Source organism: Salvelinus namaycush, chromosome 9 (assembly GCF_016432855.1).
Source record: "Salvelinus namaycush isolate Seneca chromosome 9, SaNama_1.0, whole genome shotgun sequence".
In the NCBI taxonomy this organism is placed as follows: domain Eukaryota; kingdom Metazoa; phylum Chordata; class Actinopteri; order Salmoniformes; family Salmonidae; genus Salvelinus; species Salvelinus namaycush.
The window spans coordinates 25,402,965-25,430,905 of NC_052315.1; the positions used below are offsets into that span (position 1 = coordinate 25,402,965).

At 49.0% G+C, this 27,941-nt stretch overlaps 1 protein-coding gene across 1 annotated transcript in view; it reads left to right on the forward strand.

Moving 5' to 3' along the window:
* LOC120053884 (zinc finger protein 423) overlaps positions 1–27,941 on the forward strand; it is a 164,158-nt gene that overhangs the window by 19,915 nt on the left and 116,302 nt on the right. The window contains exons 2-3 of the mRNA XM_039001169.1: positions 5,908–5,970; positions 20,744–20,950. Coding sequence (XP_038857097.1) covers positions 5,908–5,970; positions 20,744–20,950 — 270 coding nt within the window. The remainder of the gene's footprint in view (positions 1–5,907; positions 5,971–20,743; positions 20,951–27,941) is intronic.

The following is a 27,941-nucleotide window of genomic DNA, read 5'->3' on the forward strand; positions in this document are numbered from 1 at the left end:
CAATTTCAATAGGTGAACAACAAGTGGCTACCTAGCTCATACTTACTCACAAGGATTCCTAAATCATTGCTAAGAATAATGAAAATGACTGCAGTTTCTGCTGGTCATTGTTTTCAGGCTGGTTGTATTGGTGCTAGCTAGGTACCAAGCTAAAGCTAGCTAGCTACCCCAGAAGTTGCGGTCAAACAAATAATGCTTTATTACCAACGTGGTATTGTTGTCACGTTCTGACCTTAGTTCCTTTTTTATGTCTTTATTTTAGTTGGTCAGGGCGTGAGTTGGGGTGGGCATTCTATGTTGTTTTTCTATGTTTTGTTCTGTTGTTATATTTCTATGTGTTTGGCCTCGTATGGTTCTCAATCAGAGGCAGGTGTCAGTCGTTGTCTCTGATTGGGAGCCATATTTAGGTAGCCTGTTTTCTATTGTGTTTTGTGGGTGGTTGTTTCCTGTGTTAGTGTTTGCACCATACGGGACTGTTTCGGTTGTTTGTTTGTACTTTTGTTAAGTGTTCTGTTGATTTATTAAATATCTCATTATGGACACTTACCATGCTGCACATTGGTCCGATCCTTGCTACTCCTCCTCAGACGAAGAGGAAATTCGTTACATTTGTAAACACATCGTTCATGGTCAGTGTTTGCTTGTTTGCAGACTTTTTTGTACAGCTTTGACAGTGCTACTGATAGTAGTGGTGGCGCTTAGCTTGCACGTGCAAATTCAGAACACACAACATTCTATAATAGAACTGTGTTATTTGACGTGTCAAATTACAAGCTTATTTAACGTGTGTTAGCAGTGACGCAGTTACGCCATTACTGTGTAATTCCGGTAGGGAAACAAATAGCGCACTTGGTAGTGTGTACTGGTGCTCGACCAGTCGGCGAAAGCCAACATCACCCACGACATAGAACGGTTGGTTTTCAAGGGCAATTAATTATTTTATCTTGGCGTTAATGGATTTCGCCTTAGTTGTCTCGCTGAACTGTTCTTACTCTTTCAAATAAATGCTCAACTTGTTGACTGCTCAATCCACACAGCAGATATTGTGGGCTAGGATAGGAATGCTGTGTTGCACATGTAGCTCTACATTTTATGTGGCGTCATTACGTCATGTACCTACGTTATATAGGTATGCACGTCAGCTTGACATTGGTTTTGCACATTGGCGTTAAACTAGACATCGGGCCGATACCGATGTTGGCAATTTTAGCTAATATCGGTCGATTCCGATATGTTCACCGATATATCGTGCATCCCTACTTGGTACACATGGGACGCAGACAGGAGGAAGTCTGGAAATAAAATAAATATATCTGCTCTGCTAGTGAAGACGAGCATTTCCCCACAGTTAAATCACGAATATGCTTTTATTACAATGGTGTTTTTATCTCTTTGTAATGACTGTTTTCTTTATCTTCCCCCTTCTTTTTCTGTCTGTTTCTCTTGCTTTGTTTGGCTGCCTGGTAATCGTGGTGTGAGGTCTGTCTCTATCCTCCACTGGCTCTTTTCAGAATGTGTTTCTGGGAGTATGGGGTTGGTATCGCCCAGGACCCATCGCTCCGGGAAACGTCTGTATCACGTCCTGTGGTCCACATCTGTGGGGCCAAGCCCCAGAACTGGCCTTACCCTGCACCCCTCCCTACCACTCTCTTACCCTGCCTCTCCATAGCAACAAGACTCAGTGTATGGCTGTTTGGTTGTATGATATCTTGTGTATGACTGTTTGGTTGTATGACAAGCTTGTAAAAATATGTTGGGTATTGAGTAGACTGATACCCCATTTAGTGTGAGTATCTGCATTGCCTCTGAACTCCACCCAATGACTGATTTATGCAATCTCTGTCACGCTCGTCGTGGGTGGAAGAAGAGGAGGACCAATGCGCAGCGTGGTAAGTGTCCATATTGTTTTAATAAGAATACTGAACACTGAACAAAAACAATAAAACGACAAACGAACAGTCCTGTACGGTGAAGCAAAACACAGAACAGAAAACAATCACCCACAAAACACAATGAAAAACAGGCTACCTAAATATGGCTCCCAATCAGAGACAACGACTGACACCTGCCCCTGACCAGACTAAAATAAAGACATAAAAAAGGAACTAAGGTCAGAACGTGACAGTACCCCCCCCCCCCCCCCCCCCCCCCCAAAGGTGCGGACTCCGGCCGCAAAACCTGAACCTATAGGGGAGGGTCTGGGTGGGCATTTACCGCGGTGGCGGCTCTGGAGCGGGACGTGGACCCCACTCCACCATAGTCTCGGCCCACTTATGTGGCACCTTAGGAGTAGCGACCCTCGCCACCGACTCCGGATTGAAGACCCTACTAGAGGGCACCACTGGACTGAGGAGCGCCTCTGGACTGACGGGCGCCTCTGGACTGACGGGCGGCTCAGGTGGCTCCTGACTGAAGGGCGGCTCAGGCGGCTCCTGACTGAAGGGCGGCTCAGGCGGCTCCTGACTGAAGGGCGGCTCAGGCGGCTCCTGACTGAAGGGCGGCTCAGGCGGCTCCTGACTGACGGGCGGCTCCTGACTGACGGGCGGCTCAGGTGGCTCAGGACAGACGGGCGGCTCAGGCGGCTCAGGACAGACGGGCGGCTCAGGACAGACGGGCGGCTCAGGACAGACGGGCGGCTCAGGCGGCTCAGGACAGACGGGCGGCTCAGGACAGACGGGCGGCTCAGGACAGACGGGCGGCTCAGGACAGACGGGCGGCTCAGGACAGACGGGCGCCTCCGGACTGACGGGCGCCTCTGGACTGACGGGCGGCTCAGGCGGCTCCTGACTGAAGGGCGGCTCAGGCGGCTCCTGACTGAAGGGCGGCTCAGGCGGCTCCTGACTGAAGGGCGGCTCAGGCGGCTCCTGACTGACGGGCGGCTCCTGACTGACGGGCGGCTCAGGTGGCTCAGGACAGACGGGCGGCTCAGGCGGCTCAGGACAGACGGGCGGCTCAGGACAGACGGGCGGCTCAGGACAGACGGGCGGCTCAGGCGGCTCAGGACAGAAGGGCGGCTCAGGACAAACGGGCGGCTCTGGCTTGGAGAGAGAACCTGGAGGGAGGAGACGGAGAGACAGCCTAGTGCGTGGGGCTGCCACAGGAACTACCAGGCTGGGGAGACCTACAGGAGGCCTGGTGCTTGGAGGAGGCACCGGAAGGACCGGGCTGTGGGGGAGCACTGGAGCTCTGGTGCATACTACGTGCACCTCTCCCTTAGGCTCAATTCCCACATTTGCCCGGCACGAGCGGAGCGCAGGCATAGGACGCACTGCACCCTCCCAGTGAGACACAGCACGCAGACACAGCACTCCCCGGAGACACAGCACGCAGAGCCGGCGCAGGATACCCTGGACCGAAACGGCGTACCGGAGACCAGACACGCTGAGCCGGCACAATACGCCCTGGCTGGATGCCCACACTCGCATGACACTTACGGGGGGCTGTCCTATAGCGCATCGGGCTATGGGCGCGTACTGGCGACACCGTGCGCTTAACCGCATAACACGGTGCCTGACCAGTAACACGCTGCTTACAATAAGCATGAGGAGTGGGCTCAGGTCTCCAACCTGACTCTGCCACACTCCCCGTGTGCCCCCCCCCCCCCAAAAACATTTTGGGGGCTGCCTCTCGTGCCTGTCGTGCTGCCGTCTCATATCGCCGCCGCTCAGCTTTCGCTGCCTCCAGCTCTGCCTTGGGGCGGCGATATTCCCCAGCCTGTGCCCAGGGTCCTTTACCTTCCAAAATCTCCTCCCATGTCCAGGAGTCCAGAACTCGCTGCTGCCCGATACCACGCTGCTTGGTCCTTCTTTGGTAGGTGATTCTGTCATGCTCGTCGTGGGTGGAAGAAGAGGAGGACCAATGCGCAGCGTGGTAAGTGTCCAAATTGCTTTAATAAGAATACTGAACAAAAACAATAAAACGACAAACGAACAGTCCTGTACGGTGAAGCAAAACACAGAACAGAAAATAATCACCCACAAAACACAATGAAAAACAGGCTACCTAAATATGGCTCCCAATCAGAGACAACGACTGACACCTGCCTCTGATTGAGAACCATACTAGGCCAAACACATAGAAAATTACCTACAGAACAAAACATAGAAAAACAACATAGAATGCCCACCCCAACTCACGCCCTGACCAAACTAAAATAAAGACATAAAAAAGGAACTAAGGTCAGAACGTGACAATCTCAATAAGGTAAAAAAAACATTTAGTGAGAAATAATTCCAAGAAAGCCCAGACCGATCAATACATGTCTGTGTTATCTCCACAATCTAATTGAGGTTTTAAAGTGGTTAAGGATCCTGTCCGGTTCCCATCAGAGATGGATAGTTTTGCTGTATTACTCCCAGTACACTGTAGCTCTGTGTGGGAGGCTGGGGTCTGGTAGTGCTCCGAGCTTCACTGGTTTTAGCTTGGGAGCTGTGTGGAGAGTTGTGTACGGGATTGTTGTGTGCTGTTGCCTGCAGGTTAACTGAGCACAGTAGTACTGGGTAGTTGTGTTTCTATAAAGCACCATCCCACCTTCTCTCCTCTACCCTGCTTTGCTCTCCTCTCTGCCTGACTACACTCCACTATTTCCCCTCTAATGAAGCGCTAAATGGAAGATGAGTGGAGCCCTGATTGGGTGTAATTTAGCGGTTTTCTTCCTCCACTGGGAAAGCAGTGTCTTCAGGAATTAACAATTCCACTGCAGGCTAGACCTATTTAAAGAAGACCTCAGGTCAACTTTCTCTAGACTTCTACAGTCGTTGGTATTGGATGGCTTGACAAATTATATACTTTCTGAAAACACCTCGAGCTCAGTACCAGTTCTCTAGGAGGATCTAAGAGCAGGGTGGTCCCATACCACAGTCCTAATGGGACCATGATCCTGATCCAGCCCATAGTTTCCCACAAACATGCCTGAAGAGTTATCTCTCCTCAGAAACACCCAGACAGGTAACTCTCTAACCTAGGATGGAAAAATAGAAACATGGCCTCTGAGTCTCCTGTACTATGGGAATACTCCATTAATGGTGAAAAGGTACTACTGAAAGACACTGTCGAGAGAGTGAGCTGCCAAATGGCAGCGCTTCAGCTTGAACAGAGTCCTGGCTACCTCAGGGAAGAGAATGAGAAGTAGAGAGGATGGGAGCGATGGAGAGAGATGTTATGGAGCAGAGTTGACCCCGGTCTTCCCGGGGTTTGGAAGCCTGCTGAGTTTTAGCTCTAGGCCATCAGCAACAAGGTCAGTCCTCTCGGAATTTGGAGTCTGGACTGGGCCTTCTGGCCTATACACTGGTCCCAGCACTGGATCTCTGGGTCGCACTCATGAAATGAACATGGGATGGTTGTAGAAAGGAAAACTGAGACTGTTGCCCTTGGCTTTGTAGGGGAGTATGAAATACAGTGTTAACTGGTCTGGTGAGGAGGTGAGGAGTCCACTCTGACCACCTCTGAGGAGGAGGGAGGGAGGGAGGGAGGGAGGGAGGGAGGGAGGGAGGGAGGGAGGAAGTCCTCATTGTGTCCTGACTACTGTCATTTCCTGTTTGTGTGCCAGCGGAGCTTCCTTCCTCTGCAGTGCCCAGGAAAACCTTCATCACACGGCCCTGTTCTGATCTGGTTGTTGTTGTTACATACAGTATATTTCACTTCTGAAATTAGTACACAAAACAAAACACAGAGAGCGCATTTACAGGCACACAGTCACCTCAGGGTAGACAGACAGGGGAGCTTTGATGTTTTCTCCCACCCAACCACCCAGCTAATGAATGATTTGAACACTTACTTTGATGTCTACCTTTGTGTTTTTAAGGCATGGTCATATGTGGAGTCAGATCAACCAAATATTAAAAGGATTTAATCCTATAGATACTGTATGTATTTCTAAGCATCCTCTCTCTCTCTCTCTCTCTCTAGCGGTGGAAGAAGGCGAGTCGTCAGAGTTTGCAGGGAACTGGGATTCATCGTCCGCCCAAACAGGTATCCTCTTTGTTATTGGAAGTGTGCAGGCAGGCAGCTGTCAGGTCCGCCACACGGATTATATTCTATACTGTATGTCACATTCCAACTCTCCCACCATACAACCCACTGAATAGGAATCTATAATATCAATTCCACATGGCCCATAATGTTCTGCTGGGAGGGAGCGCAGGGAGAGGGGAATGAAAGAGGGAGGTATGGAGCGAGGGAGAGAAAGCTTTTCACAAGACTCAGGAGGCTGATGTCCAGACCTGGCAGGCAGGGCTCTGGCGCTCCACTGGTCTCACATCCTGTTTGAGGTTTTGGTGGTAAAGTAGTTGCACTGAATCAACGTCCCTGTCCTCCCTCCTCCCAGCCTGCTCTCTACAGCTATTCACATAGGGCCTACAGCACAGCAGTAAGATGGGTTCATGATGGGCCCAAATAGCTTCATGGTGAATGCAATCAAGATCATTTTGTTCAATTTAATTTAAGGGTCCCTTTGGTTAAAGCATGGCGCCCACTTCAATGGTTTGACATGCAGTGCAGATCCACAGTAGCACCCTACATGGAGTCATTGGTATGGCTGTGTCAGGGCCTACCTTGAGATAATGCCACAGATAAATGGTTCCATTTTACAGAACACCGTATGAGGATGGTGGCTGCTTTTGGTGATGGTAACATGTTGGCCCTACTCGTGTCTGAATCAGCCTGCAGTGTAACATTATGGAGGGGAATAGTACTTGTCTTATTGTAGATGTTCTATATCTAAACGGTACTCTCTCTCTCTCTCTCTCTCTGCTCTCCCTCACTCTGTCAGTTCTTCTGGGAGGGGAAATGGAAAGTGAGGCCCTGGGGTGTGATGACGTGCCCCCCCCCAGACCCCAGCCCTATGCTAACCCCCCTCAGGGGGCAGGGGTTGTTGCTGCTGCGGGGGTGCTGACTGAAGTCCTGGGTGGCTGGAAAGTGCTGTGTGTATGAGATGCAGCAGGAAGGGGAGTCCCAGTGCTCTCACTCTAGCTCTGCTCTCTTCCTCCCTGCTACTTCTCTTCACCTCTTCCCCACACACACACGTTATCTATCTATCTGTCTGTCTGTCTGTCTGTCTGTCTGTCTGTCTGTCTGTCTGTCTGTCTCTCTGTCTCTGTCTCTGTCTCTGTCTGTCTGTCTGTCTGTCTGTCTGTCTGTCTGTCTGTCTGTCTGTCTGTCTGTCTGTCAAATTCAATTTAAGGGCTTTATTGGCATGGGAAACACATGTTTACATTGCCAAAGCAAGTGAAATAGATAATAAACCCCCAAAAATAAAGCAAAATAAACCCCCAAAAATTCACAGTAAACATTACACTCACAAAAGTTCAAAAATAATAGACATTTCAATTTCCTTTCTCTCTCTTTTCTCTATCACTTCTCTCCTGTGTGTGTTTGTGCTCCTGTGTTCAGGCTCAGGGGGGCTGCTCGCCATTTCTTATTTAAAAAGATAAAACATCTTCCTTCCCTTTATTCCCTAGGAGATGATGTCGACAAGGACACTGGCGGGCTTTTCTTGGTATTAAATTCAAATATTTTCCCCCTTCTCTGGAAAATGTCTGTTGAGTTTGGAAAGAGCAGCAGGGGGAGGCTGAGGGGGAGACCCAGGGAAGAGCCAAACAGCCCCACCCCCCTGCCTGCGTAGCCCTAAGGACATCCAAAGGTCCCTTTGGTCCGTCCCACAGGGGTATTGGCCGGAGGTGCCTGCCCCCCCTCCACATCCATCCCTCCACCCCAGCCTCCCTGAGAGAGAAAAACAACCCGTCCCTCTCTGGCCCAGAGGGGAGAAAAGCAGAACATGCAGAAAACGAGCCAGGTCTGACACTGGAGGGAGGAAGGTGGTGGAGAGGAAAGCAGGGAGAGGATGAGTGAGATGGACTGAGAGAGAGGGAGGGAAAGGGGGACAGAGGGTGAGTTTTTGGAGAGGGATACAGACGTTTGTCATTTCTGTGGGTTGAGGAGAAGGAGGAGAAGGAGGAGGGGCCGTTAGTGGTGATGTTTTTAATAAGTGCCACCGGAGCTGTGAAGTTCAGCCTTGTTTTGCAGGCTTCCTGTTGGAAAGCCAGTCCTGCCTCACTGCGTGTGCTTAGATTTCACACACACACACACACACACACACACACACACACACACACACACACACACACACACACACACACACACACACACACACACACACACACACACACACACACACACACACACACACACACAGATAGGAAACACCAGGGTTACGCACATTCTACTGGCTGTCTTCTAGGCTGAATTTAGTGAGGCAAAGGTTTCTCTACGACCTCCCCTTACATACACAATCAAACAAACACACTGCACCCTGTCCATGTGGACTGTGATTCAGGGTGGAAAAAAGGTATCTCATATCCCTGAGCATAGGGCCGATAAGGGACTGTAATGGAGCTGAATTTGATTTTATTCTCCTTCAGCCATTGGCTGGGTGTTGCATCAGCGACACCAATGAGAAGGGCTGTTTTTCCCGGCCCTGCTATTACACCACAGAGTTTCTAAACCCAGCGGCGCAACATCGTGAGGCTTCTGGGAACGCTTGCAAAACAGACCAGGCCGGGGTTTGGGATTTGGGAAGTCATTGAGAGAAGTGAAAAGTTCCTACTTAGTTTTACATTTTCAAGATATCTAAAGGCACAACCTAGATTCGTAGTTAAACATGTTATTACGCCAACCTCGTCAAAAACATATTTATATCGAAGGAGGGCCTTTGATTTGGCGGCCTGCACAGGTGCAGTTCAGCGCAAGACGACCGTTAGACCCGATAACAGGTTTCTGTGCATGAGCTCAGCTAGCCAACGTCGCCATGACATCACCTACAAGTGTGATCAGGGATTTTCTATTGGAGAAGCAGTTTTTGCCTATATTCATACTGTACTGTCTTTTGATTACACAATTGGGCTGTGGGTGTTGTCTGTGACCTCACTATTGAACCTCCACAGTATGGTGTCATCGCTACAGGAAAAGTATGTTGTCATTGCTACAGGAACAGTATGGCGTCATCGCTACAGGAAAAGTATGTTGTCATTGCTACAGGAACAGTATGGCGTCATCGCTACAGGAACAGTATGGTGTCATTGCTACAGGAACAGTATGGTGTCATCGCTACAGGAACAGTATGGTGTCATCGCTACAGGAACAGTATGGTGTCATCGCTACAGGAACATGTTGGTGTCATCGCTACAGGAACAGTATGGTGTCATCGCTACAGGAACAGTATGGTGTCATCGCTACAGGAACAGTATGGCGTCATCGCTACAGGAACAGTATGGTGTCATCGCTACAGGAACAGTATGGTGTCATCGCTACAGGAACAGTATGGCGTCATCGCTACAGGAACATGTTGGTGTCATCGCTACAGGAACAGTATGGTGTCATCGCTATAGGAACAGTATGGTGTCATCGCTATAGGAACAGTATGGTGTCATCGCTACAGGAAAAGTATGGCGTCATCGCTACAGGAACAGTATGGCGTCATCGCTACAGGAACAGTATGGCGTCATCGCTACAGGAACATGTTGGTGTCATCGCTACAGGAACAGTATGGTGTCATCGCTACAGGAACACTATGGTGTCATCGCTATAGGAACAGTATGGTGTCATCGCTACAGGAAAAGTATGGCGTCATCGCTACAGGAACAGAATGGTGTCATCGCTACAGGAACAGTATGGTGTCATCGCTATAGGAACAGTATGGTGTCATCGCTATAGGAACAGTATGGTGTCATCGCTATAGGAACAGTATGGTGTCATCGCTACAGGAATACTATGGTGTCATCGCTACAGGAGCAGTATGGCGTCATCGCTACAGGAAAAGTATGGTGTCATCGCTATAGGAACAGTATGGTGTCATCGCTACAGGAACAGTATGGTGTCATCGTGTCATCGCTATAGGAACAGTATGGTGTCATCGCTACAGGAACAGTATGGTGTCATCGTGTCATCGCTATAGGAACAGTATGGTGTCATCGCTATAGGAACAGTATGGCGTCATCGCTACAGGAACACTATGGTGTCATCGCTATAGGAACAGTATGGTGTCATCGCTATAGGAACAGTATGGTGTCATCGCTACAAGAACAGTATGGTGTCATCGCTACAGGAACAGTATGGTGTCATCGCTATAGGAACAGTATGGTGTCATCGCTACAGGAACAGTATGGTGTCATCGCTATAGGAACAGTATGGTGTCATCGCTACAGGAACACTATGGTGTCATCGCTACAGGAACACTATGGTGTCATCGCTATAGGAACAGTATGGTGTCATCGCTATAGGAACAGTATGGTGTCATCGCTACAGGAACACTATGGTGTCATCGCTACAGGAACAGTATGGTGTCATCGCTATAGGAACAGTATGGTGTCATCGCTATAGGAACAGTATGGTGTCATCGCTACAGGAAAAGTATGGTGTCATCGCTACAGGAACAGTATGGTGTCATCGTGTCATCGCTATAGGAACAGTATGGTGTCATCGCTATAGGAACAGTATGGTGTCATCGCTACAGGAACAGTATGGTGTCATCGCTACAAGAACACTATGGTGTCATCGCTATAGGAACAGTATGGCTACAGGAACAGTATGGTGTCATCGCTACAGGAACAGTATGGTGTCATCGTTACAGGAACAGTATGGTGTCATCGCTACAGGAACAGTATGGTGTCATTGCTACAGGAACAGTATGGTGTCATCGCTACAGGAACAGTATGGTGTCATCGCTACAGGAACAGTATGGTGTCATCGCTACAGGAACAGTATGGTGTCATCGCTACAGGAACAGTATGGTGTCATCGCTACAAGAACACTATGGTGTCATCGCTATAGGAACAGTATGGCTACAGGAACAGTATGGTGTCATCGCTACAGGAACAGTATGGTGTCATCGCTATAGGAACAGTATGGTGTCATCGCTACAAGAACACTATGGTGTCATCGCTATAGGAACAGTATGGTGTCATCGCTATAGGAACAGTATGGTGTCATCGCGATAGGAACAGTATGGTGTCATCGCTACAAGAACACTATGGTGTCATCGCTATAGGAACAGTATGGTGTCATCGCTACAAGAACACTATGGTGTCATCGCTATAGGAACAGTATGGTGTCATCGCTATAGGAACAGTATGGTGTCATCGCTACAAGAACACTATGGTGTCATCGCTATAGGAACAGTATGGTGTCATCGCTACAGGAACAGTATGGTGTCATTGCTACAGGAACAGTATGGTGTCATCGCTATAGGAACCGTATGGTGTCATTGCTACAGGAACCGTATGATGTCATCGCTACAGGAACCATATGATGTCATCGCTACAGGAACAGTATGGCGTCATCGCTACAGGAACATGTTGGTGTCATCGCTACAGGAACAGTATGGTGTCATCGCTATAGGAACAGTATGGTGTCATCGCTATAGGAACAGTATGGTGTCATCGCTACAGGAAAAGTATGGCGTCATCGCTACAGGAATAGTATGGCGTCATCGTTACAGGAACATGTTGGTGTCATCGCTACAGGAACAGTATGGTGTCATCGCTACAGGAACAGTATGGTGTCATCGCTACAGGAACACTATGGTGTCATCGCTATAGGAACAGTATGGTGTCATCGCTACAGGAAAAGTATGGCGTCATCGCTACAGGAACAGTATGGTGTCATCGCTACAGGAACAGTATGGCGTCATCGCTACAGGAACAGTATGGTGTCATCGCTACAGGAACAGTATGGTGTCATCGCTATAGGAACAGTATGGTGTCATCGCTATAGGAACAGTAGGGTGTCATCGCTATAGGAACAGTAGGGTGTCATCGCTACAGGAACACTATGGTGTCATCGCTACAGGAGCAGTATGGCGTCATCGCTACAGGAAAAGTATGGTGTCATCGCTATAGGAACAGTATGGTGTCATCGCTACAGGAACAGTATGGTGTCATCGTGTCATCGCTATAGGAACAGTATGGTGTCATCGCTACAGGAACAGTATGGTGTCATCGTGTCATCGCTATAGGAACAGTATGGTGTCATCGCTATAGGAACAGTATGGCGTCATCGCTACAGGAACACTATGGTGTCATCGCTATAGGAACAGTATGGTGTCATCGCTATAGGAACAGTATGGTGTCATCGCTACAGGAGCAGTATGGTGTCATCGCTATAGGAACAGTATGGTGTCATCGCTACAAGAACAGTATGGTGTCATCGCTACAGGAACAGTATGGTGTCATCGCTACAGGAACAGTATGGTGTCATCGCTATAGGAACAGTATGGTGTCATCGCTATAGGAACAGTATGGTGTCATCGCTATAGGAACAGTATGGTGTCATCGCTACAGGAACACTATGGTGTCATCGCTACAGGAACACTATGGTGTCATCGCTATAGGAACAGTATGGTGTCATCGCTATAGGAACAGTATGGTGTCATCGCTACAGGAACACTATGGTGTCATCGCTACAGGAACAGTATGGTGTCATCGCTATAGGAACAGTATGGTGTCATCGCTATAGGAACAGTATGGTGTCATCGCTACAGGAAAAGTATGGTGTCATCGCTACAGGAACAGTATGGTGTCATCGTGTCATCGCTATAGGAACAGTATGGTGTCATCGCTATAGGAACAGTATGGTGTCATCGCTACAGGAACAGTATGGTGTCATCGCTACAAGAACACTATGGTGTCATCGCTATAGGAACAGTATGGCTACAGGAACAGTATGGTGTCATCGCTACAGGAACAGTATGGTGTCATCGCTACAGGAACAGTATGGTGTCATCGCTACAGGAACAGTATGGTGTCATTGCTACAGGAACAGTATGGTGTCATCGCTACAGGAACAGTATGGTGTCATCGCTACAGGAACAGTATGGTGTCATCGCTACAGGAACACTATGGTGTCATCGCTACAGGAACAGTATGGTGTCATCGCTACAGGAACAGTATGGTGTCATCGCTACAAGAACACTATGGTGTCATCGCTATAGGAACAGTATGGCTACAGGAACAGTATGGTGTCATCGCTACAGGAACAGTATGGTGTCATCGCTACAAGAACACTATGGTGTCATTGCTACAAGAACAGTATGGTGTCATCGCTACAGGAACAGTATGGTGTCATCGCTACAAGAACACTATGGTGTCATCGCTATAGGAACAGTATGGTGTCATCGCTATAGGAACAGTATGGTGTCATCGCGATAGGAACAGTATGGTGTCATCGCTACAAGAACACTATGGTGTCATCGCTATAGGAACAGTATGGTGTCATCGCGATAGGAACAGTATGGTGTCATCGCTACAAGAACACTATGGTGTCATCGCTATAGGAACAGTATGGTGTCATCGCTATAGGAACAGTATGGTGTCATCGCTACAAGAACACTATGGTGTCATCGCTATAGGAACAGTATGGTGTCATCGCTACAGGAACAGTATGGTGTCATTGCTACAGGAACAGTATGGTGTCATCGCTATAGGAACCGTATGGTGTCATTGCTACAGGAACCGTATGATGTCATCGCTACAGGAACCGTATGATGTCATCGCTACAGGAACAGTATGGCGTCATCGCTACAGGAACATGTTGGTGTCATCGCTACAGGAGCAGTATGGCGTCATCGCTACAGGAACATGTTGGTGTCACCGCTACAGGAACCGTATGGTGTCATCGCTATAGGAACCGTATGGTGTCATTGCTACAGGAACCGTATGATGTCATCGCTGCAGGAACAGTATGGCGTCATCGCTACAGGAACAGTATGGTGTCATCGCTACAGGAACAGTATGGCGTCATCGCTACAGGAACATGTTGGTGTCATCGCTACAGGAACATGTTGGTGTCATCGCTACAGGAACAGTATGGCGTCATCGCTACAGGAACAGTATGGCGTCATCGCTACAGGAACATGTTGGTGTCACCGCTACAGGAACCGTATGGTGTCATCGCTACAGGAACCGTATGATGTCATCGCTATAGGAACAGTATGGTGTCATCGCTACAGGAACACTATGGTGTCATCGCTACAGGAACAGTACGGTGTCATCGCTACAGGAACAGTATGGTGTCATCGCTACAGGAACAGTATGTTGTCATCGCTACAGGAACAGTATGGTGTCATCGCTATAGGAACAGTATGGTGTCATCGCTACAGGAACAGTATGGTGTCATCGCTACAGGAACAGTATGGTGTCATCGCTACAGGAACAGTATGGTGTCATCGCTACAGGAACAGTATGGTGTCATCGCTACAGGAACAGTATGGTGTCATCGCTATAGGAACAGTATGGTGTCATCGCTATAGGAACAGTATGGTGTCATCGCTATAGGAACAGTATGGTGTCATCGCTACAGGAACAGTATGGTGTCATCGCTACAGGAACAGTATGGTGTCATCGCTACAGGAACAGTATGGTGTCATCGCTATAGGAACAGTATGGTGTCATCGCTATAGGAACAGTATGGTGTCATCGCTATAGGAACAGTATGGTGTCATCGCTACAGGAACAGTATGGTGTCATCGCTACAGGAACAGTATGGTGTCATCGCTACAGGAACAGTATGGTGTCATCGCTACAGGAACAGTATGGTGTCATCGCTACAGGAACAGTATGGTGTCATCGCTATAGGAACAGTATGGTGTCATCGCTATAGGAACAGTATGGTGTCATCGCTATAGGAACAGTATGGTGTCATCGCTATAGGAACAGTATGGTGTCATCGCTACAGGAACAGTATGGTGTCATCGCTACAGGAACAGTATGGTGTCATCGCTATAGGAACACTATGGTGTCATCGCTATAGGAACACTATGGTGTTATCGCTATAGGAAAAGTATGATGTAAGGCAACGACAAGAAAACAGTTTTAATGTGTGAAGTAGAGGTACGTGTGTGTGTTTGTTTGTGTGTGTGTGTGTGTGAGCGCGAAGCCACAGGCTGGAACAGGTGATGGCATTGGTGAGCAGCTGTCAGGCTGTTTGTGTGATTTAATTTGCTCTCTTCCTTCCATGACGCCTCTTGGTTTTCATCATCCTCTCTGGGTGAAGGCGATGGTGTTGGGTGCTGTGCTCCCCTGCCTCCCTACCTCTCTGGGGGGGGTGGGGGTTTGGGTAGAAACACAATCTGAGCCTAGTACACAGCCTCTGCTGGCTCCCTGGGGGGCACCCTTATTGTGAAAACACAGTTGCCAGAGGACAGTGGAGCTGTGGAGAGAGGCCTGCTTTAAATAGGTCCCCCTGTTTACTGGGAGAAGGAGAGGGCTCCCCAGAGAGACAGAGAGAGGCAATGCGGCCGCATCCAGCTGCACCTGCTCAGTGACCTTTTGTTAGTACCCATACTGTATGCACCTGACAGCGTACGTGAAGCCTATAGGCCTGTTCAGGAGGTTTACAGATCCATACAACATTGTACAAATGAACTTTTCTCACGCTGTAAAACCAGTAAACCTTCCACAACGATTAGAGGTCGCTTTTTAAAGTGCACAAGGTGTTACGTGTTTTCCTTTACGGTGAGAGTCACTTGCCTTGGGCACGCTGAATGTCCCTAACAAAAACATGTTGTTTTCACTCAGGAAATAGTCCTGACATTCTTTTTGAAAGAATTTACCAGGCAGAGTGAATACAATGGTATGCACCTCAAACTTAATTCAGAATATCCCATAATATCTATCTGTTATTGCCATCTATCCTCTGTAGCCTTCCTGACTCATGCTCTCAGTAAAGTGGAGCATTCCTACTGAATCTACTCTCAAACATACTCCAGCTAGAGCTATTTGCAGCCAATCCATGTTATACTTCGCTTGGCTGCCTCCGGTTGGTTTGAAGGTGTGTGTGTATAAGTGTGTGTGCTGTAGAGAGTTGAAAGGCAGCCTTGTACTCTAGTTGTTTTTTATAAAAACACTGGACTGGTGGAACTTGGAGCTCGTATTTTTCCAGCTCCCAGGCTGCAGGCTGGGCAGGGATGGCAGTGTGGTGGTGTTCCGGCCATGTTTGGCTGACCCAGGGCCAGGTCTCCTGCAGATTTACGCCTCTCTCAGCGCGATCGTGTCCCAAACAGGCCTCCATCTTGGCTCTCAGCAACGCTCCAACATCTAGATCTGACTCAGGAGGGTGTTCTGTGCTAAAACCGCTAGGCCCATACAGTTTCTCGCTCGCTCTGGGTCACTGAGGACTCCATTTAAGTGACTGTGTATTCCCCTTCCGTTTGCTGTTTGCCTGTGTTCGCCCTCTGTGTATTACAGTACTTCCATTGCGTGCCCACTGTACTGTGTGAGTAATAGGATACTGCCTCCAGAGGTCAGGGCAGAGCAGAAGGCTGGGGCTGGATCTAGCCAGGGGGATCGTAACAAGTTTCACTTTAAATGTCAAAAATCAAAAGGCACAGTTGGTTTTGGTTCTGAGCAGGTTGAGTGGAGGGGAGGGAGCATCTATGAAAAATTACCAACCATTAGACTTATATTCTAGTTGGTATTTTTTCCAAAGTAGTGAGAATAGATTGCTTTATGTGCCCACTAATTCACCCCCCTCATTGTAACTATAGGATGGTGATAGCTGGACTCTGGTGGTGGAGTGAAAGAGATGGGGAGAGAAAATGAAGAAGACCGAAAGACACTCTTGGTCATTGCCGTTGCCTTTGTCTTGTGGTGTCTCCCCCGTCGCATGCCTGGCGGTGTCCATTAAGCCCACATCGCTCAGCACCTAATTATTTCCCAGATCTCATGTTGGAGCTTTGCACCGTTAAAACAGGGGGACAAAAAACATATCAACCTAACGAGCGGTAATTAGCGGGTCCCAGCAAGGCGGGGCTCTCCTCGGCAACACCACTGCTCTATGGATTCTGTTAATTCACTTCTCTTCATCTAATTACCCCACACAAACATGTCTGTTAGAGGGAGAGAGAGAGAGAGATGGGCATTATCTGCAAGCATTAGACACCATCCTCCCTCTCATAAACACACACACACACAAAATATAGATTTTTTTTTCGCAAGTGTGTATTTGTGGATGTGTGTGTTTGGGTGCACGTTCTGTGAGTATCTTAATGTGTTTATAATATTACAATAATTTCATGGGTGCTTATATTTGTCCTATTTCACACATGTAGTGTGAAATGGAAATGTTTTTTGGGGTATCCCACTCTCCCTGAGACCCTCGGAGTGGGGTCACAGCCTGCGTCTGCCATTATCAACGGCTACCCTGGAAGAAGTGCCGTGCTCAAGGGCACATTGGCAGGTTTTTCACATTGTCAGCTCTGGGATTCGAACTAGAAACCATTTGGTTACTGGCCCAACGCTCTACCTGCCGTGTGTGTGTGTGTGTGTGTGTGTGTGTGTGTGTGTGTGTGTGTGTGTGTGTGTGTGTGTGTGTGTGTGTGTGTGTGTGTGTGTGTGTGTGTGTGTGTGTGTGTGTGTTTCTGACTGTGCTTGTGAGTGTATGATAGTATGTGTTTTTGTGAGGGAGTGTGCGTTTGTGTCTGTTTTGGTCGGCCTCTTGGCTTGGGGACAGTCTGTGACTCAGAGATAATGGCACTCTGCAGAGTGGGGGACCGGAGCTCCAGCTGGCACAGGGAGACGTGACGTGTGCTGCTGGGACTGTTGCTGCCTGCCACACAGATCCTGCCTGTGTCCCTAACGCTCCCCCAACGCCCCCCCCCCCCCAACCTCTGGGGGCCCCAGGCCCTCATTAAGTGTTCCTACTCTGGACGGGAGACTGGGGAGGGGGTGCAGCTAGGAGTGGACTGTAAATTAGTGTTAAAACTAACATATGCAAGCAAAAGTAGAGAGAGGGCAATAGAGAGAGGAATAGAGACCGGAATAGAGACCGGAATAGAGACCGGAATAGAGACCGGAATAGATAGAGGAGTATTGAAGAAGGTAATGGGGTCAGCTGAAACTGTCTTCATGAGACGACCAATGAGTTATCAGGTAGGTGTTTTTATTGTTTTGAACCATGTTTGGTTCCAGGTAGAACCCTTTTGGGTTCCATGTAGAACCCTCTCTGGAAAGGGTTTCTACATGGAACCCAAAAAGGTTCTACCTTGAACCAAAAAGGGTTTTACATGGAACCAGAAATGGTTTTTCAAAGGGCTATGCTATGGGGATAACCGAAGAACCCTTTTAGGTTCTAGATAGCACCTTTTTTTCTAAGAGTGTTATTGACCTCACACATGCATGCACTTTTTGTTTGCTACATGAAATCTAGGAACACTGCTGTTTATTAGTGGCAGAGGAAAACTGAACCTTAGCAGTGCTGTCGTTGCATAAAATATTGGCGGAGCGCTGTGCATATTTAGCTCTCCAACCTATCAGACAGGTAGGAAGAAAGTAGGCTTTCTGGGTGAGAAATATGGGCTCTAAGAATATACCTGGGGGCATAAAGAGGCCTTGTTCTTCTGAATGGCCCTTTAGAAATCATTCATTCCCTTGGACACCACTTCCAACGTAAGCCCTCATTTCATTTCGGTTTCCTCCCCTCAAATTGAATTATGTTTGAAAACACTCTCAAACGACTCTGCAGAGCCTTATTAGTAATGACCTCAGCACACATTACGGCACATCTAGTTCTTTGTGTGTACGTGTGTGGCTGTAAGCATGTGCATGCTGACTGTGGTTGGGTGATTTTGTAGTGTATTTTTTGTCTTTGCCTCTGAGGGCAGTGTTGCTGTATGGATGATAACGTTAGACTATAGCTGCTCTGTATATTCATGGTGCCAAAGTTTGTCTTCACGTCTGTGTTTGTAGTGTAGCTATAAACCCCTGCCATCCATTGTGACTCATATTCCAGTTGTGTGGTCTAAACCAGGTAGAGAAACCAGCTCTCTTTGTTTACGTCAACTGGTATGTCACCTCTTCTGAAAATGAATCTCCTCCAATCAGGACCATTATCCTGCAGCGACATACACACACACATATGTACATGTACACACACACACCACCACCACCAAATTCCCCCACCTGCTCCCACAAGCCTCCCTCTCGTCTTCTCTCCTCCCTCCAGATAAATAGTGTGCTCTGCGTTTATCAGGGCCACTGCTTGAGCTGCAGTGGTTACAGCTGGGGCGCGCGCCACAGCCGTATCAATCTTCCACAGTAGCAGGCACATCCAGGGAGGCCTAATGACGGAGGCAGCAGCACTGTGTAGCAGGCCTCTAAATGAAGTGTGCGCCGGACCCCCTCCTGAGACCCCCTCCTCCCTCAGAGATTGGAAACACTTACTGGAGGGGAGGGGGGATGCTGCAGAGCGGGGGTGATGGGGGGCTGGGGAGGGCGTGCTGGATGACATGGGGTGCCCCCCTACACCAAACACCCTCCCAACCGTGCCAGGCACTCTCATCCTCTCCTCTTCCTCCTGCCGAGCCCCATCCATCTCCCTGAGCCCTGTGGAGTAGAGGGAAGGAGAAGGGGCAGAGCAAGGTCCCGTCTGGCTCCTCCCTCGTTGTCATGGTAGCAGGTTGTGCTGGCATGTACTGGAGTTGACAGTAGCCATACCTCTGGCATGAGGGCACCTGGGGGAATGAGGGTTTGTGTGTGTTTGTGTTTGTGTTTTTATTGTTTGATTGTGAATTAATTTGCGTGTGTTTGACTGCTAATATGAAATATTGTTTATTTAAGGTGCATGTCAATGAACATGTGGGTATGTTTATGTCTAGATGTGTAGTCTGTGTGTAAGGCGCCTGTGTCTTTGTAACAGCTGTGTAGGACTGTGTCCGTGTAGCGTCAGTTAGGTGCTACTCTCCTCCCTGTCCAGACGGTGCTTTCACCACTGGACAGATGGCCGTAACCCTCCCTCCCCCTCCTCTCCCCCTAAACGCCCATCTATCCCTCCATCCACCCTCCACACCTCTCCCCGAGAGGACGAGTGTGGAATTGGATCCAGACCAGACCCCCACATCTCTCTCTCTCCCCAACACCACCTACCTAACACCTAGGCTGTGCTGTGGGTCTTCAGTGTGGGGCTGCAGTTGGCTGGGGCCAGGCCTAACCCACCCATGGGTCAGAGCCCATTACCAGAAGCAGAGTGGCGGGCAGAGTGCTGGGCAGTGGGCACTGCCAAATTAGAGCTGATCAGAGCTGTGGAGCGCAGGAATGGCCTCCTCCTACTCTCCTCTGATTGCACAAGTCCACCATGATTAGAGAGGATGTGGAGCCTTAGGGAGCCAGCCAGCAAAACCACACTCACTCCCTCTTTCCCTTTACCTCCCTCCTCTTCTATACTCACGTTCCCCTCTTTCTTTCTCTCAATCCCTCTCTCGCTCTCTTTCCCTCCCTCCCTCTCCCCATCCCCTTCTCCCTCCCTCCTCAGTCTTCAGTGCAGTCCTTTTGGAACAGAGCGTTTAATGTGATAATATGGTGTGAAAATGGAGCCACAATGGTGGAGGAAGGATTGCGGAGGCAGATTTTACCACTGGTTCTCCTCAGTTCTCACTGTATGCCATGAGTGGCAGTGTGGGCACATAGGCTGTCATGAGCTTTGTCCCTCCAGAGTCCTGAATCCTCGTACCTCCTTCAGATGCCACCTCACATAGACCCTCTATTAGAAAGCGCACACACAGATAATGTGAGCAAGGACATCTTTAGTATGAGATGGACCTGAAATAATGTTTGTCCGGGTCAATTCCTGGTACAAATTGACTCAATCAAAAACTAATCTGATTCTATTACCTCAGATGGTTCTGCAGTAGATCAGTAGTTCCAGCTGTCTGTGTTCTATGCTGATACTCAGTGTCTCTCTCTCTGCGTTGTTGTCCTAGATGTCCCTGCTGTAGCAGACCGAGAGGCGGAGAGGAAGGAGCGGCGTGCAGCCCTGGAGGACGGCGACCATAGTGTCACCAGCCATGACGATCGCATTGGGGACGATGACCTGGACGATGAGTCCATCTTCACCTGCGATAACTGCCAGCAGGACTTTGAGTGTCTGGCCGAGCTGACTGACCACCGCACCAACCACTGCCCCGCAGGTAAGACATTATACACACATTGAAATAAATCTACCACCCTGCAGGTAAGAGATCCACAGGGTGGGCTACATCTACAAACACAGGGTGGGCTACATCTACAAACACAGGGTGGGCTACATCTACAAACACAGGGTGGGCTACATCTACAAACACAGGGTGGGCTACATCTACAAACACAGGGTGGGCTACATCTACAAACACAGGGTGGGCTACATCTACAAACACAGGGTGGGCTACATCTATAAATACAGGGTGGGTTACATCTACAAACACAGGGTGGGCTACATCTACAAACACAGGGTGGGCTACATCTACAAACACAGGGGGGGCTACATCTACAAACACAGGGTGGGTTACATCTATAAACACAGGGTGGGCTACATCTACAAACACAGGGTGGGTTACATCTATAAACACAGGGTGGGCTACATCTACAAACACAGGGTGGGCTACATCTACAAACACAGGGTGGGCTACATCTACAAACACAGGGTGGGCTACATCTACAAACACAGGGTGGGCTACATCTACAAACACAGGGTGGGCTACATCTACAAACACAGGGTGGGCTACATCTACAAACACAGGGTGGGCTACATCTACAAACACAGGGTGGGCTACATCTACAAACACAGGGTGGGCTACATCTACAAATACAGGATGCTTATGGGACATGGAGCTCAGGTAAATACAACTTTTCAAATCAATCAATCCAATACCTTGTGCAGTATTTAAAACAGTAGAATATCAAATAACCCTTTTCCCATAGTCATTTGGTATTTTATTAGGATCCCCATTAGCTGTTACGAAAGCAGCCACTGCTCTTTCTGGGGCCCACAAAAAACATGAAACATGACATAATATAGAACAATAATAGACAAGAACAGCTCAAGAACAGAATTACAGCCAATTTTAAAAATGCACAGTTATTATATTGTTGAATGGTAGGAAATATGTACAGTAAACACTAGGTGAATTTTCTAGCTACGGAAATTAGCTTTAAAACAGCAACATTTTCTCTCAGTCTCATGGCAAAATGTGTAGAATAGTATGAGGTTAGCTATAAAACTACAATTTTGTTCTCTCTGCCCCATGGAACAATTTGTAGAATTGCTAGACGTTAGCAGTTTTCCATAAAAAATACTGACCTCATGAAACTGCAGGGGGGGAGAGACTTAACTCGGTGAGGGCTGAGGAGGAGGAGTGACAAAGTTCCAAATGTGTATTCCGTAACAGTGACTGGCACGCTGTGTCAAGGACGGTGCACAGGGAAAAGGGGATACCTAGTCAGTTCAACCTAAATGAATCTTCTGCATTTAACCCAACCCCTCTGAATCAGAGCGGTGCGGGGGCTGCCTTAATTGACATCCAAATCGTTGGCGCTTGGGGGGCAGTTTTTAGGGGTTAACTTCTTGATCAAGGGTAGAACGGCATATTTTTCCACCTTGCCGGCTCGGGCATTCATACCAGCAACATTGTGGTTCCTGGCCCAACGCTCTTAACCGCTAGGCTCGGTTTGGCTGCCAAATGTGGCACAACGAGTTAAATAACCTTTACAACAGTGTTATACCCAGACAGATTATCCAAAGTAAGTTAGGTACAAATACTATGATTTATTTTATTATATATTTATTATTATTTTATATATATTTTAATTGCAGTGGTGGCAATGATTTTGCCGTGGCGATGCACCACAGCTAAATGAATGCAGCGGAAACACTGCTCCCATCACAGGTAGCTAGACGCCTGCAGTTTTCAGAATAAGAAGATGTGTGTACATGTAAACATTACCATGGTAGATGGAATATAAATCCAACCTGTGTCTGTGTCCTGAGATGACTGTCTGACTGGGTTGAGGTTGTTTTAGTATGTATATCCAGTCTTACCTTTTGGACCCGTCTCAGTTTCATTCCATTAAAACATTTCCAGTACTCTGAAGTCTGAGACTAAACTACTGTGATATGTGACCACGTTTATATTGATTTCACTTAAAGTCCAGCCACATGATTGGTTCTAAGTGGCTAAGGGCCGCCCCCACCTCTCCGGACTCCTATTGCTGTTGGCTGTAGTCATACGCCACTAACGCCAGTGTTGTTATTGTTCCTAAGGGACAGACTTGTTTAAAGCTAACACAGGGCACACACGCACACAATAGGCGTTATTAGGAGCAGTGTAATTAATGAAAGGCTCAAAGGCGCCCTGCAGGGGCATCTGTTTCCTAGCAGATTAATCAAGGCCTGCTCCTTAACGAGTGCAAAAACGATCGACAGAGCCACTCAAGCTCCTAACACAACAGCCCTTAGCGTGTGCTTTTTGTGTGTGTGTATGTGTGTGTGTGTGTGGATGTGTTTAAGTCCCCACAAGAATAGCAAACAAACAAAAATTTGACCAACTTGGGACATTTTGTTGGTCCCAACAAGGGCAAATGCTATTTCAAGGGGATTTAAGGTTAGAATTAGGGTTAGAAATAGGTTTTAGGTTAGATTTTCAGGTTAGGTTGGGTTCGGGGTTAGGGAAAATAGGATTTTGAATGGGACGAAATTCTGTGTCCCCACAAGGTTAGTTATACAAGAGTGTGTGTGTGTGTGTGTGTGTGTGTGTGTGTGTGTGTGTGTGTGTGTGTGTGTGTGTGTGTGTGTGTGTGTGTGTGTGTGTGTGTGTGTGTGTGTGTGTGTGTTTGATGGGGGAGGGGGAGTCAGGGTGGGGGCTAGGGGCTTTCAGGCAGGGAGAGGGAGTATTGCCTGAACTGTAACACAGTGGAGAGGAGGGAAGGTGTATGACTATAAGTGACCCAAGGGTTGCCTGGACATTAGATACTGTGCATTTACATGGTGTCTACTCTAATGCTGATAGACAGAGGATGACCCAGAAGATGCGTCTCACACTGATGTTCCACTTTGACTCCCTCCCTCCCTCCCTCCCTCCCTCCCTCCCTCCCTCCCTCCCTCCCTCCCTCCCTCCAGCTCCTCGCTCCCTCCCGCTCCTTCCTCCCTCCCTCCCGCTCCTCCCTCCCTCCCTCTCCTCCCTCCATCCCTCTGCCTGTCAGATTGCGTCTCACACTGATGTTCCACTTTGACTCCCTCCCTCCCTCCCTGCCTCCCTCCCTCCCTCCCTCCCTCCCTCCCTCCCTCCCTGCCTCCCTCCCTCCCTCCCTCCCTCCCTCCAGCTCCTCGCTCCCTCCCGCTCCTTCCTCCCTCCCTCCCGCTCCTCCCTCCCTCCCTCTCCTCCCTCCATCCCTCTGCCTGTCAGATTGAAGGCTGGGAGATGTGATTTCAGCTCAGTCGAGGGAGAACTACATGTTGCTGAGCTGAGAAAGAGTGGAGGAAAAGAAACAAGTGAAATGAAATGATAAAACATACAGTCCTCAGGGAGTGAGTGGTGGAGATTGCAGAATAATCCCAGGCTTGGACTGGGGGGATGGCATTTCCCCCTGGACCTCAGCTTTATTATTATTATTGAAAAGAACAGTAAATTAAAAAACATTCACTGACGAATCCTTTTAAGTTCACTGTGGCACCCCTGGGAACCTGCCTTGTGGGGGACTGTGGCGCAGGATGCTGCCTCCCTCTATCTGTTGGGGATGAACACAGGCCACCACTGTGTGTGTGTGTGTGTGCGTGCGTGTGTGTGCGTGTGTGTGCTCCAACATGCTCACTTGATTAGGGAACAACAGAATCGGAGGCCATCTTGGTATGGGTGGTAGTCAGAGCTGGGAGGCCATCTTGGTATGGGTGGTAGTCAGAGCTGGGAGGCCATCTTGGTATGGGTGGTAGTCAGAGCTGGGAGGCCATCTTAGTATGGGTGGTAGTCAGAGCTGGGAGGCCATCTTGGTATGAGTGGTAGTCAGAGCTGGGAGGCCATCTTGTGGGGATGACAGTAGACTAGAGGATGGGTCCCAGGTGTTTAGACGAGTTACCAGATAATTCAGCCTCACAGCATCAGGCTCATAACGTGGCTCCATTCATTTGATATTACTCTGATCACATGTGGGTCTGGGAGGCCATATTGACTGCAAGGGGACTGACCACAGGCAAAATGTGATGGAGTAATTCCATTCCACAGCTGACATAAGCCAGTGTGACTGGTGAATTTCACCTGGAATCCTGGAATATCCCCCTGTGTGCTGCGTGTGGGTCTTTGCGACACAGTCCACACAGACCTGTCTGGGCATATTAGAGAGAGGCAGTAACTCTAGACTGTGTCTTTGTATCAGGGGGCTGTGCAGCTGTGTTGGTAGGGGCCTGGTGGGCCGGAGCTTTGTTTGGACAGCCTGTCGAGCCGAAGGCCTGCTCTGCTCCCTCCACCGTCCGCCCTGCCCCTGCCTCTCACCCGCCCACCCGTCCGCACCAGAACCCTGCGCCACGCGCCTCTCAACTCACCTAAAACCACTTTTCAACACGTTGTTTACCTGCCTGTCCCCTCCACCCTCTAAGCCCTAATGGGGTAATGGTCTCCTTTGCTCTGGTCCCCCTCTCACTCGCTCTCTTGCTCTCGCTCTACAGCCAGATATTTTTCTGCTAATTAAAGTCCCAACAGGCCACGTTAGATTTTGTTTTAGTTTTCACCCCTGAAATGTTTTTATGACCAATAGGCCACCCAGTGTACAGAAGCCCTGTGAGCAGCCAGACTGTGAGCTGCTCTGAGCAGACTGGCTGCCAAGCCACTCCAGTCCAGTCCTGGGCTGGGCGTTTATAGAGTACAACACACTGCAGTACCTCTTTCCTCCTGCTACTGTTGATTGTTCTGGAGTGGCCATGTTTGTTTTAGCTGAGTGGAAGCAGAAGGACAGTGTGTATATGTTTATGTGTTAGAGAGGATGTCTTTATTTCCTTGCCACAAGACATAGGCCTGTGCAATGTTTTTGGTGTTTAATGTTATCTGTAGTTGTAATTTTTTTGTTTGTTGTCTATTTCTAATTCTGTGTGTGTGTGTGTGTGTGTGTGTGTCAGGGAGACAGATAGTGTAGGAAGAGTCTGGGGAGAGTCAACAGGAGGAGAAATCTGGAGCACTGGCTCCCTGAGGAGCGGTTGAAAAAACCTTTAGATCAAATAGAGAACATTCGGTGCTCCGCTCCGCTGCCCAGCGACCGGCCAAGGTTTGGCTCTGGCTGTGAGAACCCCTCACCTCCCTCTGCGCCCCCTGCCCCTCAGCCCCCTGCCTCCCTACAGCCTGTCAGGCCTGGGCTGGAGCCGAGTGCCCGAGAGGGGGCGGTGGGGGTCAGGAGGGGCCGTGGGGTTAAGACACCATAGGCACCATCACAGAACCAGTGGACCTGTTGGAGCCAATGGGGCCATTCAGACTCCCCTCTCCCTCCGGCCAGTACCACCTCCTCCTCCGCTCTCTTCTGTGGGGCCCCATGCAGCCATCCTCCGTTTAGTTTGGCTGGTTTATATATAGCAGACTTTCCCCTCCCCTCCCCTCTCCCATCACAAACACACTCCTCTCTTCAACCCATGTGGCATAGCAGCGGGCAAGTAGGGGGAGAGAGTTGGCACATTGACACACACACACACAGAAGTGTCCAGGGTGATCTCTGGACTGCAGCTGAGCGTCATGCCTGAACTGAATGCATCAGCTCACAACCTTTTCACACCTGACCTCCATCACATTTCCATCTGCGACTGCAAAATCAATCCTGAGACAAACCGTAATGGACGTGTATCATACGTGTTCTACATAATGTAGGCTGTGTTTGAATGACTAAACTGGAGACTAAGGAAGGTTGAAGGAAGCACATTGTGAGGAATAGAGGGAGAGTGGGAGAGAATATTAGAGGGAGAGAACTGGCGAGCGAGCGAGAGTTTCGAGGCAGGCAGCGACAGGGCTGCTGATGCTGAACAGCGGTGCTCTGTGGGTGGGTGAAAGAGCTGTCAGTCAGGAGAGGGGGTGTTGCCTCGGCCTGTCAGATACAAATAGGAGGTGAGCACTAATTAACCCACCTTCAGGAGATGGAGAGGAGCTGCTAGGAGCACAGACAAGGAGGGGGGAGCGTGTGTGTATATGGGTCTGTATTTGTGTGTGAGAGGGGGGCTACAGACTCGACAGTGAGAAAAGCACTGCACTGCACACACTATCTTTCACCTCAGAAAGAGCGAGGGAGGAAGACGGAGAGGGGGAAGTGGGAGAATGACACTTTCTTTCAGCATCCTTCTAACAACACTGCAGTTGATGTATAGTTTCCTCTCACACAGATACGCATTCAGGTTCATACATACAAATGCGTAACATGCATGCATTCTACGACATAAGACTAATGAAAGTGCTAGCGCAGGCTGTATTTGTTTGTTACAGGGTGTTGGGATATTTAAGTCGAGCTCTGGCCCTGTGCCCTGTGTCTGCCTGGTACGGTCACCCATGACCCTGGTAATTAGACAGACAGACTGGAATATGACACTCACTACTGCTCACTTTATCTCTCTCTCTCTATTTGACTCTACCTCTCTCTCTCTTCCTTCTTAAGATCATATAAACATTTTCCCCCATCTCTCTCTATTTTACTCTACCTCTTTCTATCTCTCTGGGGCCAGCTGTGCTCTCTCCTCAGTACGAGGGCATAGTGTTGGAGCCCCCAGCCTACCAGGGAATCTTTCTTGAAAGAGAGGAGGGTTAGGAGAATGAAGACGCTAGTGTGTTTTTTTGAGGAGGGGCCCCTGGGTGATTGGGCATCCCTAGGGTGCCCCCCAGCCCCCCTCACCCCAGGTTCCCCAAGCCATGAATAGATTTCCATCCTCCCCCACCCCCTAGCAGCCCCCAGCAGCCCCGATCTCCTGCCTGTCGTCACGGCGGCAGCTGAATCCTGTGAGGCCAGGGCTCTTATTAAAGCCACAGATCACTTTCCTCCACTGAGAGGGGGAGAGAAAGGGAAGGCGAGAGAGAGCGAAAGAAAAGGGTAGAAAGAGAGGGAGGGAGAGCGAGTGGGTGGGAGGGAAAGATACAGAAGGAGAGGTTGAAACAGAGAGAGAATAGTGAGAGGAGGTTGGGATGAGAGTCC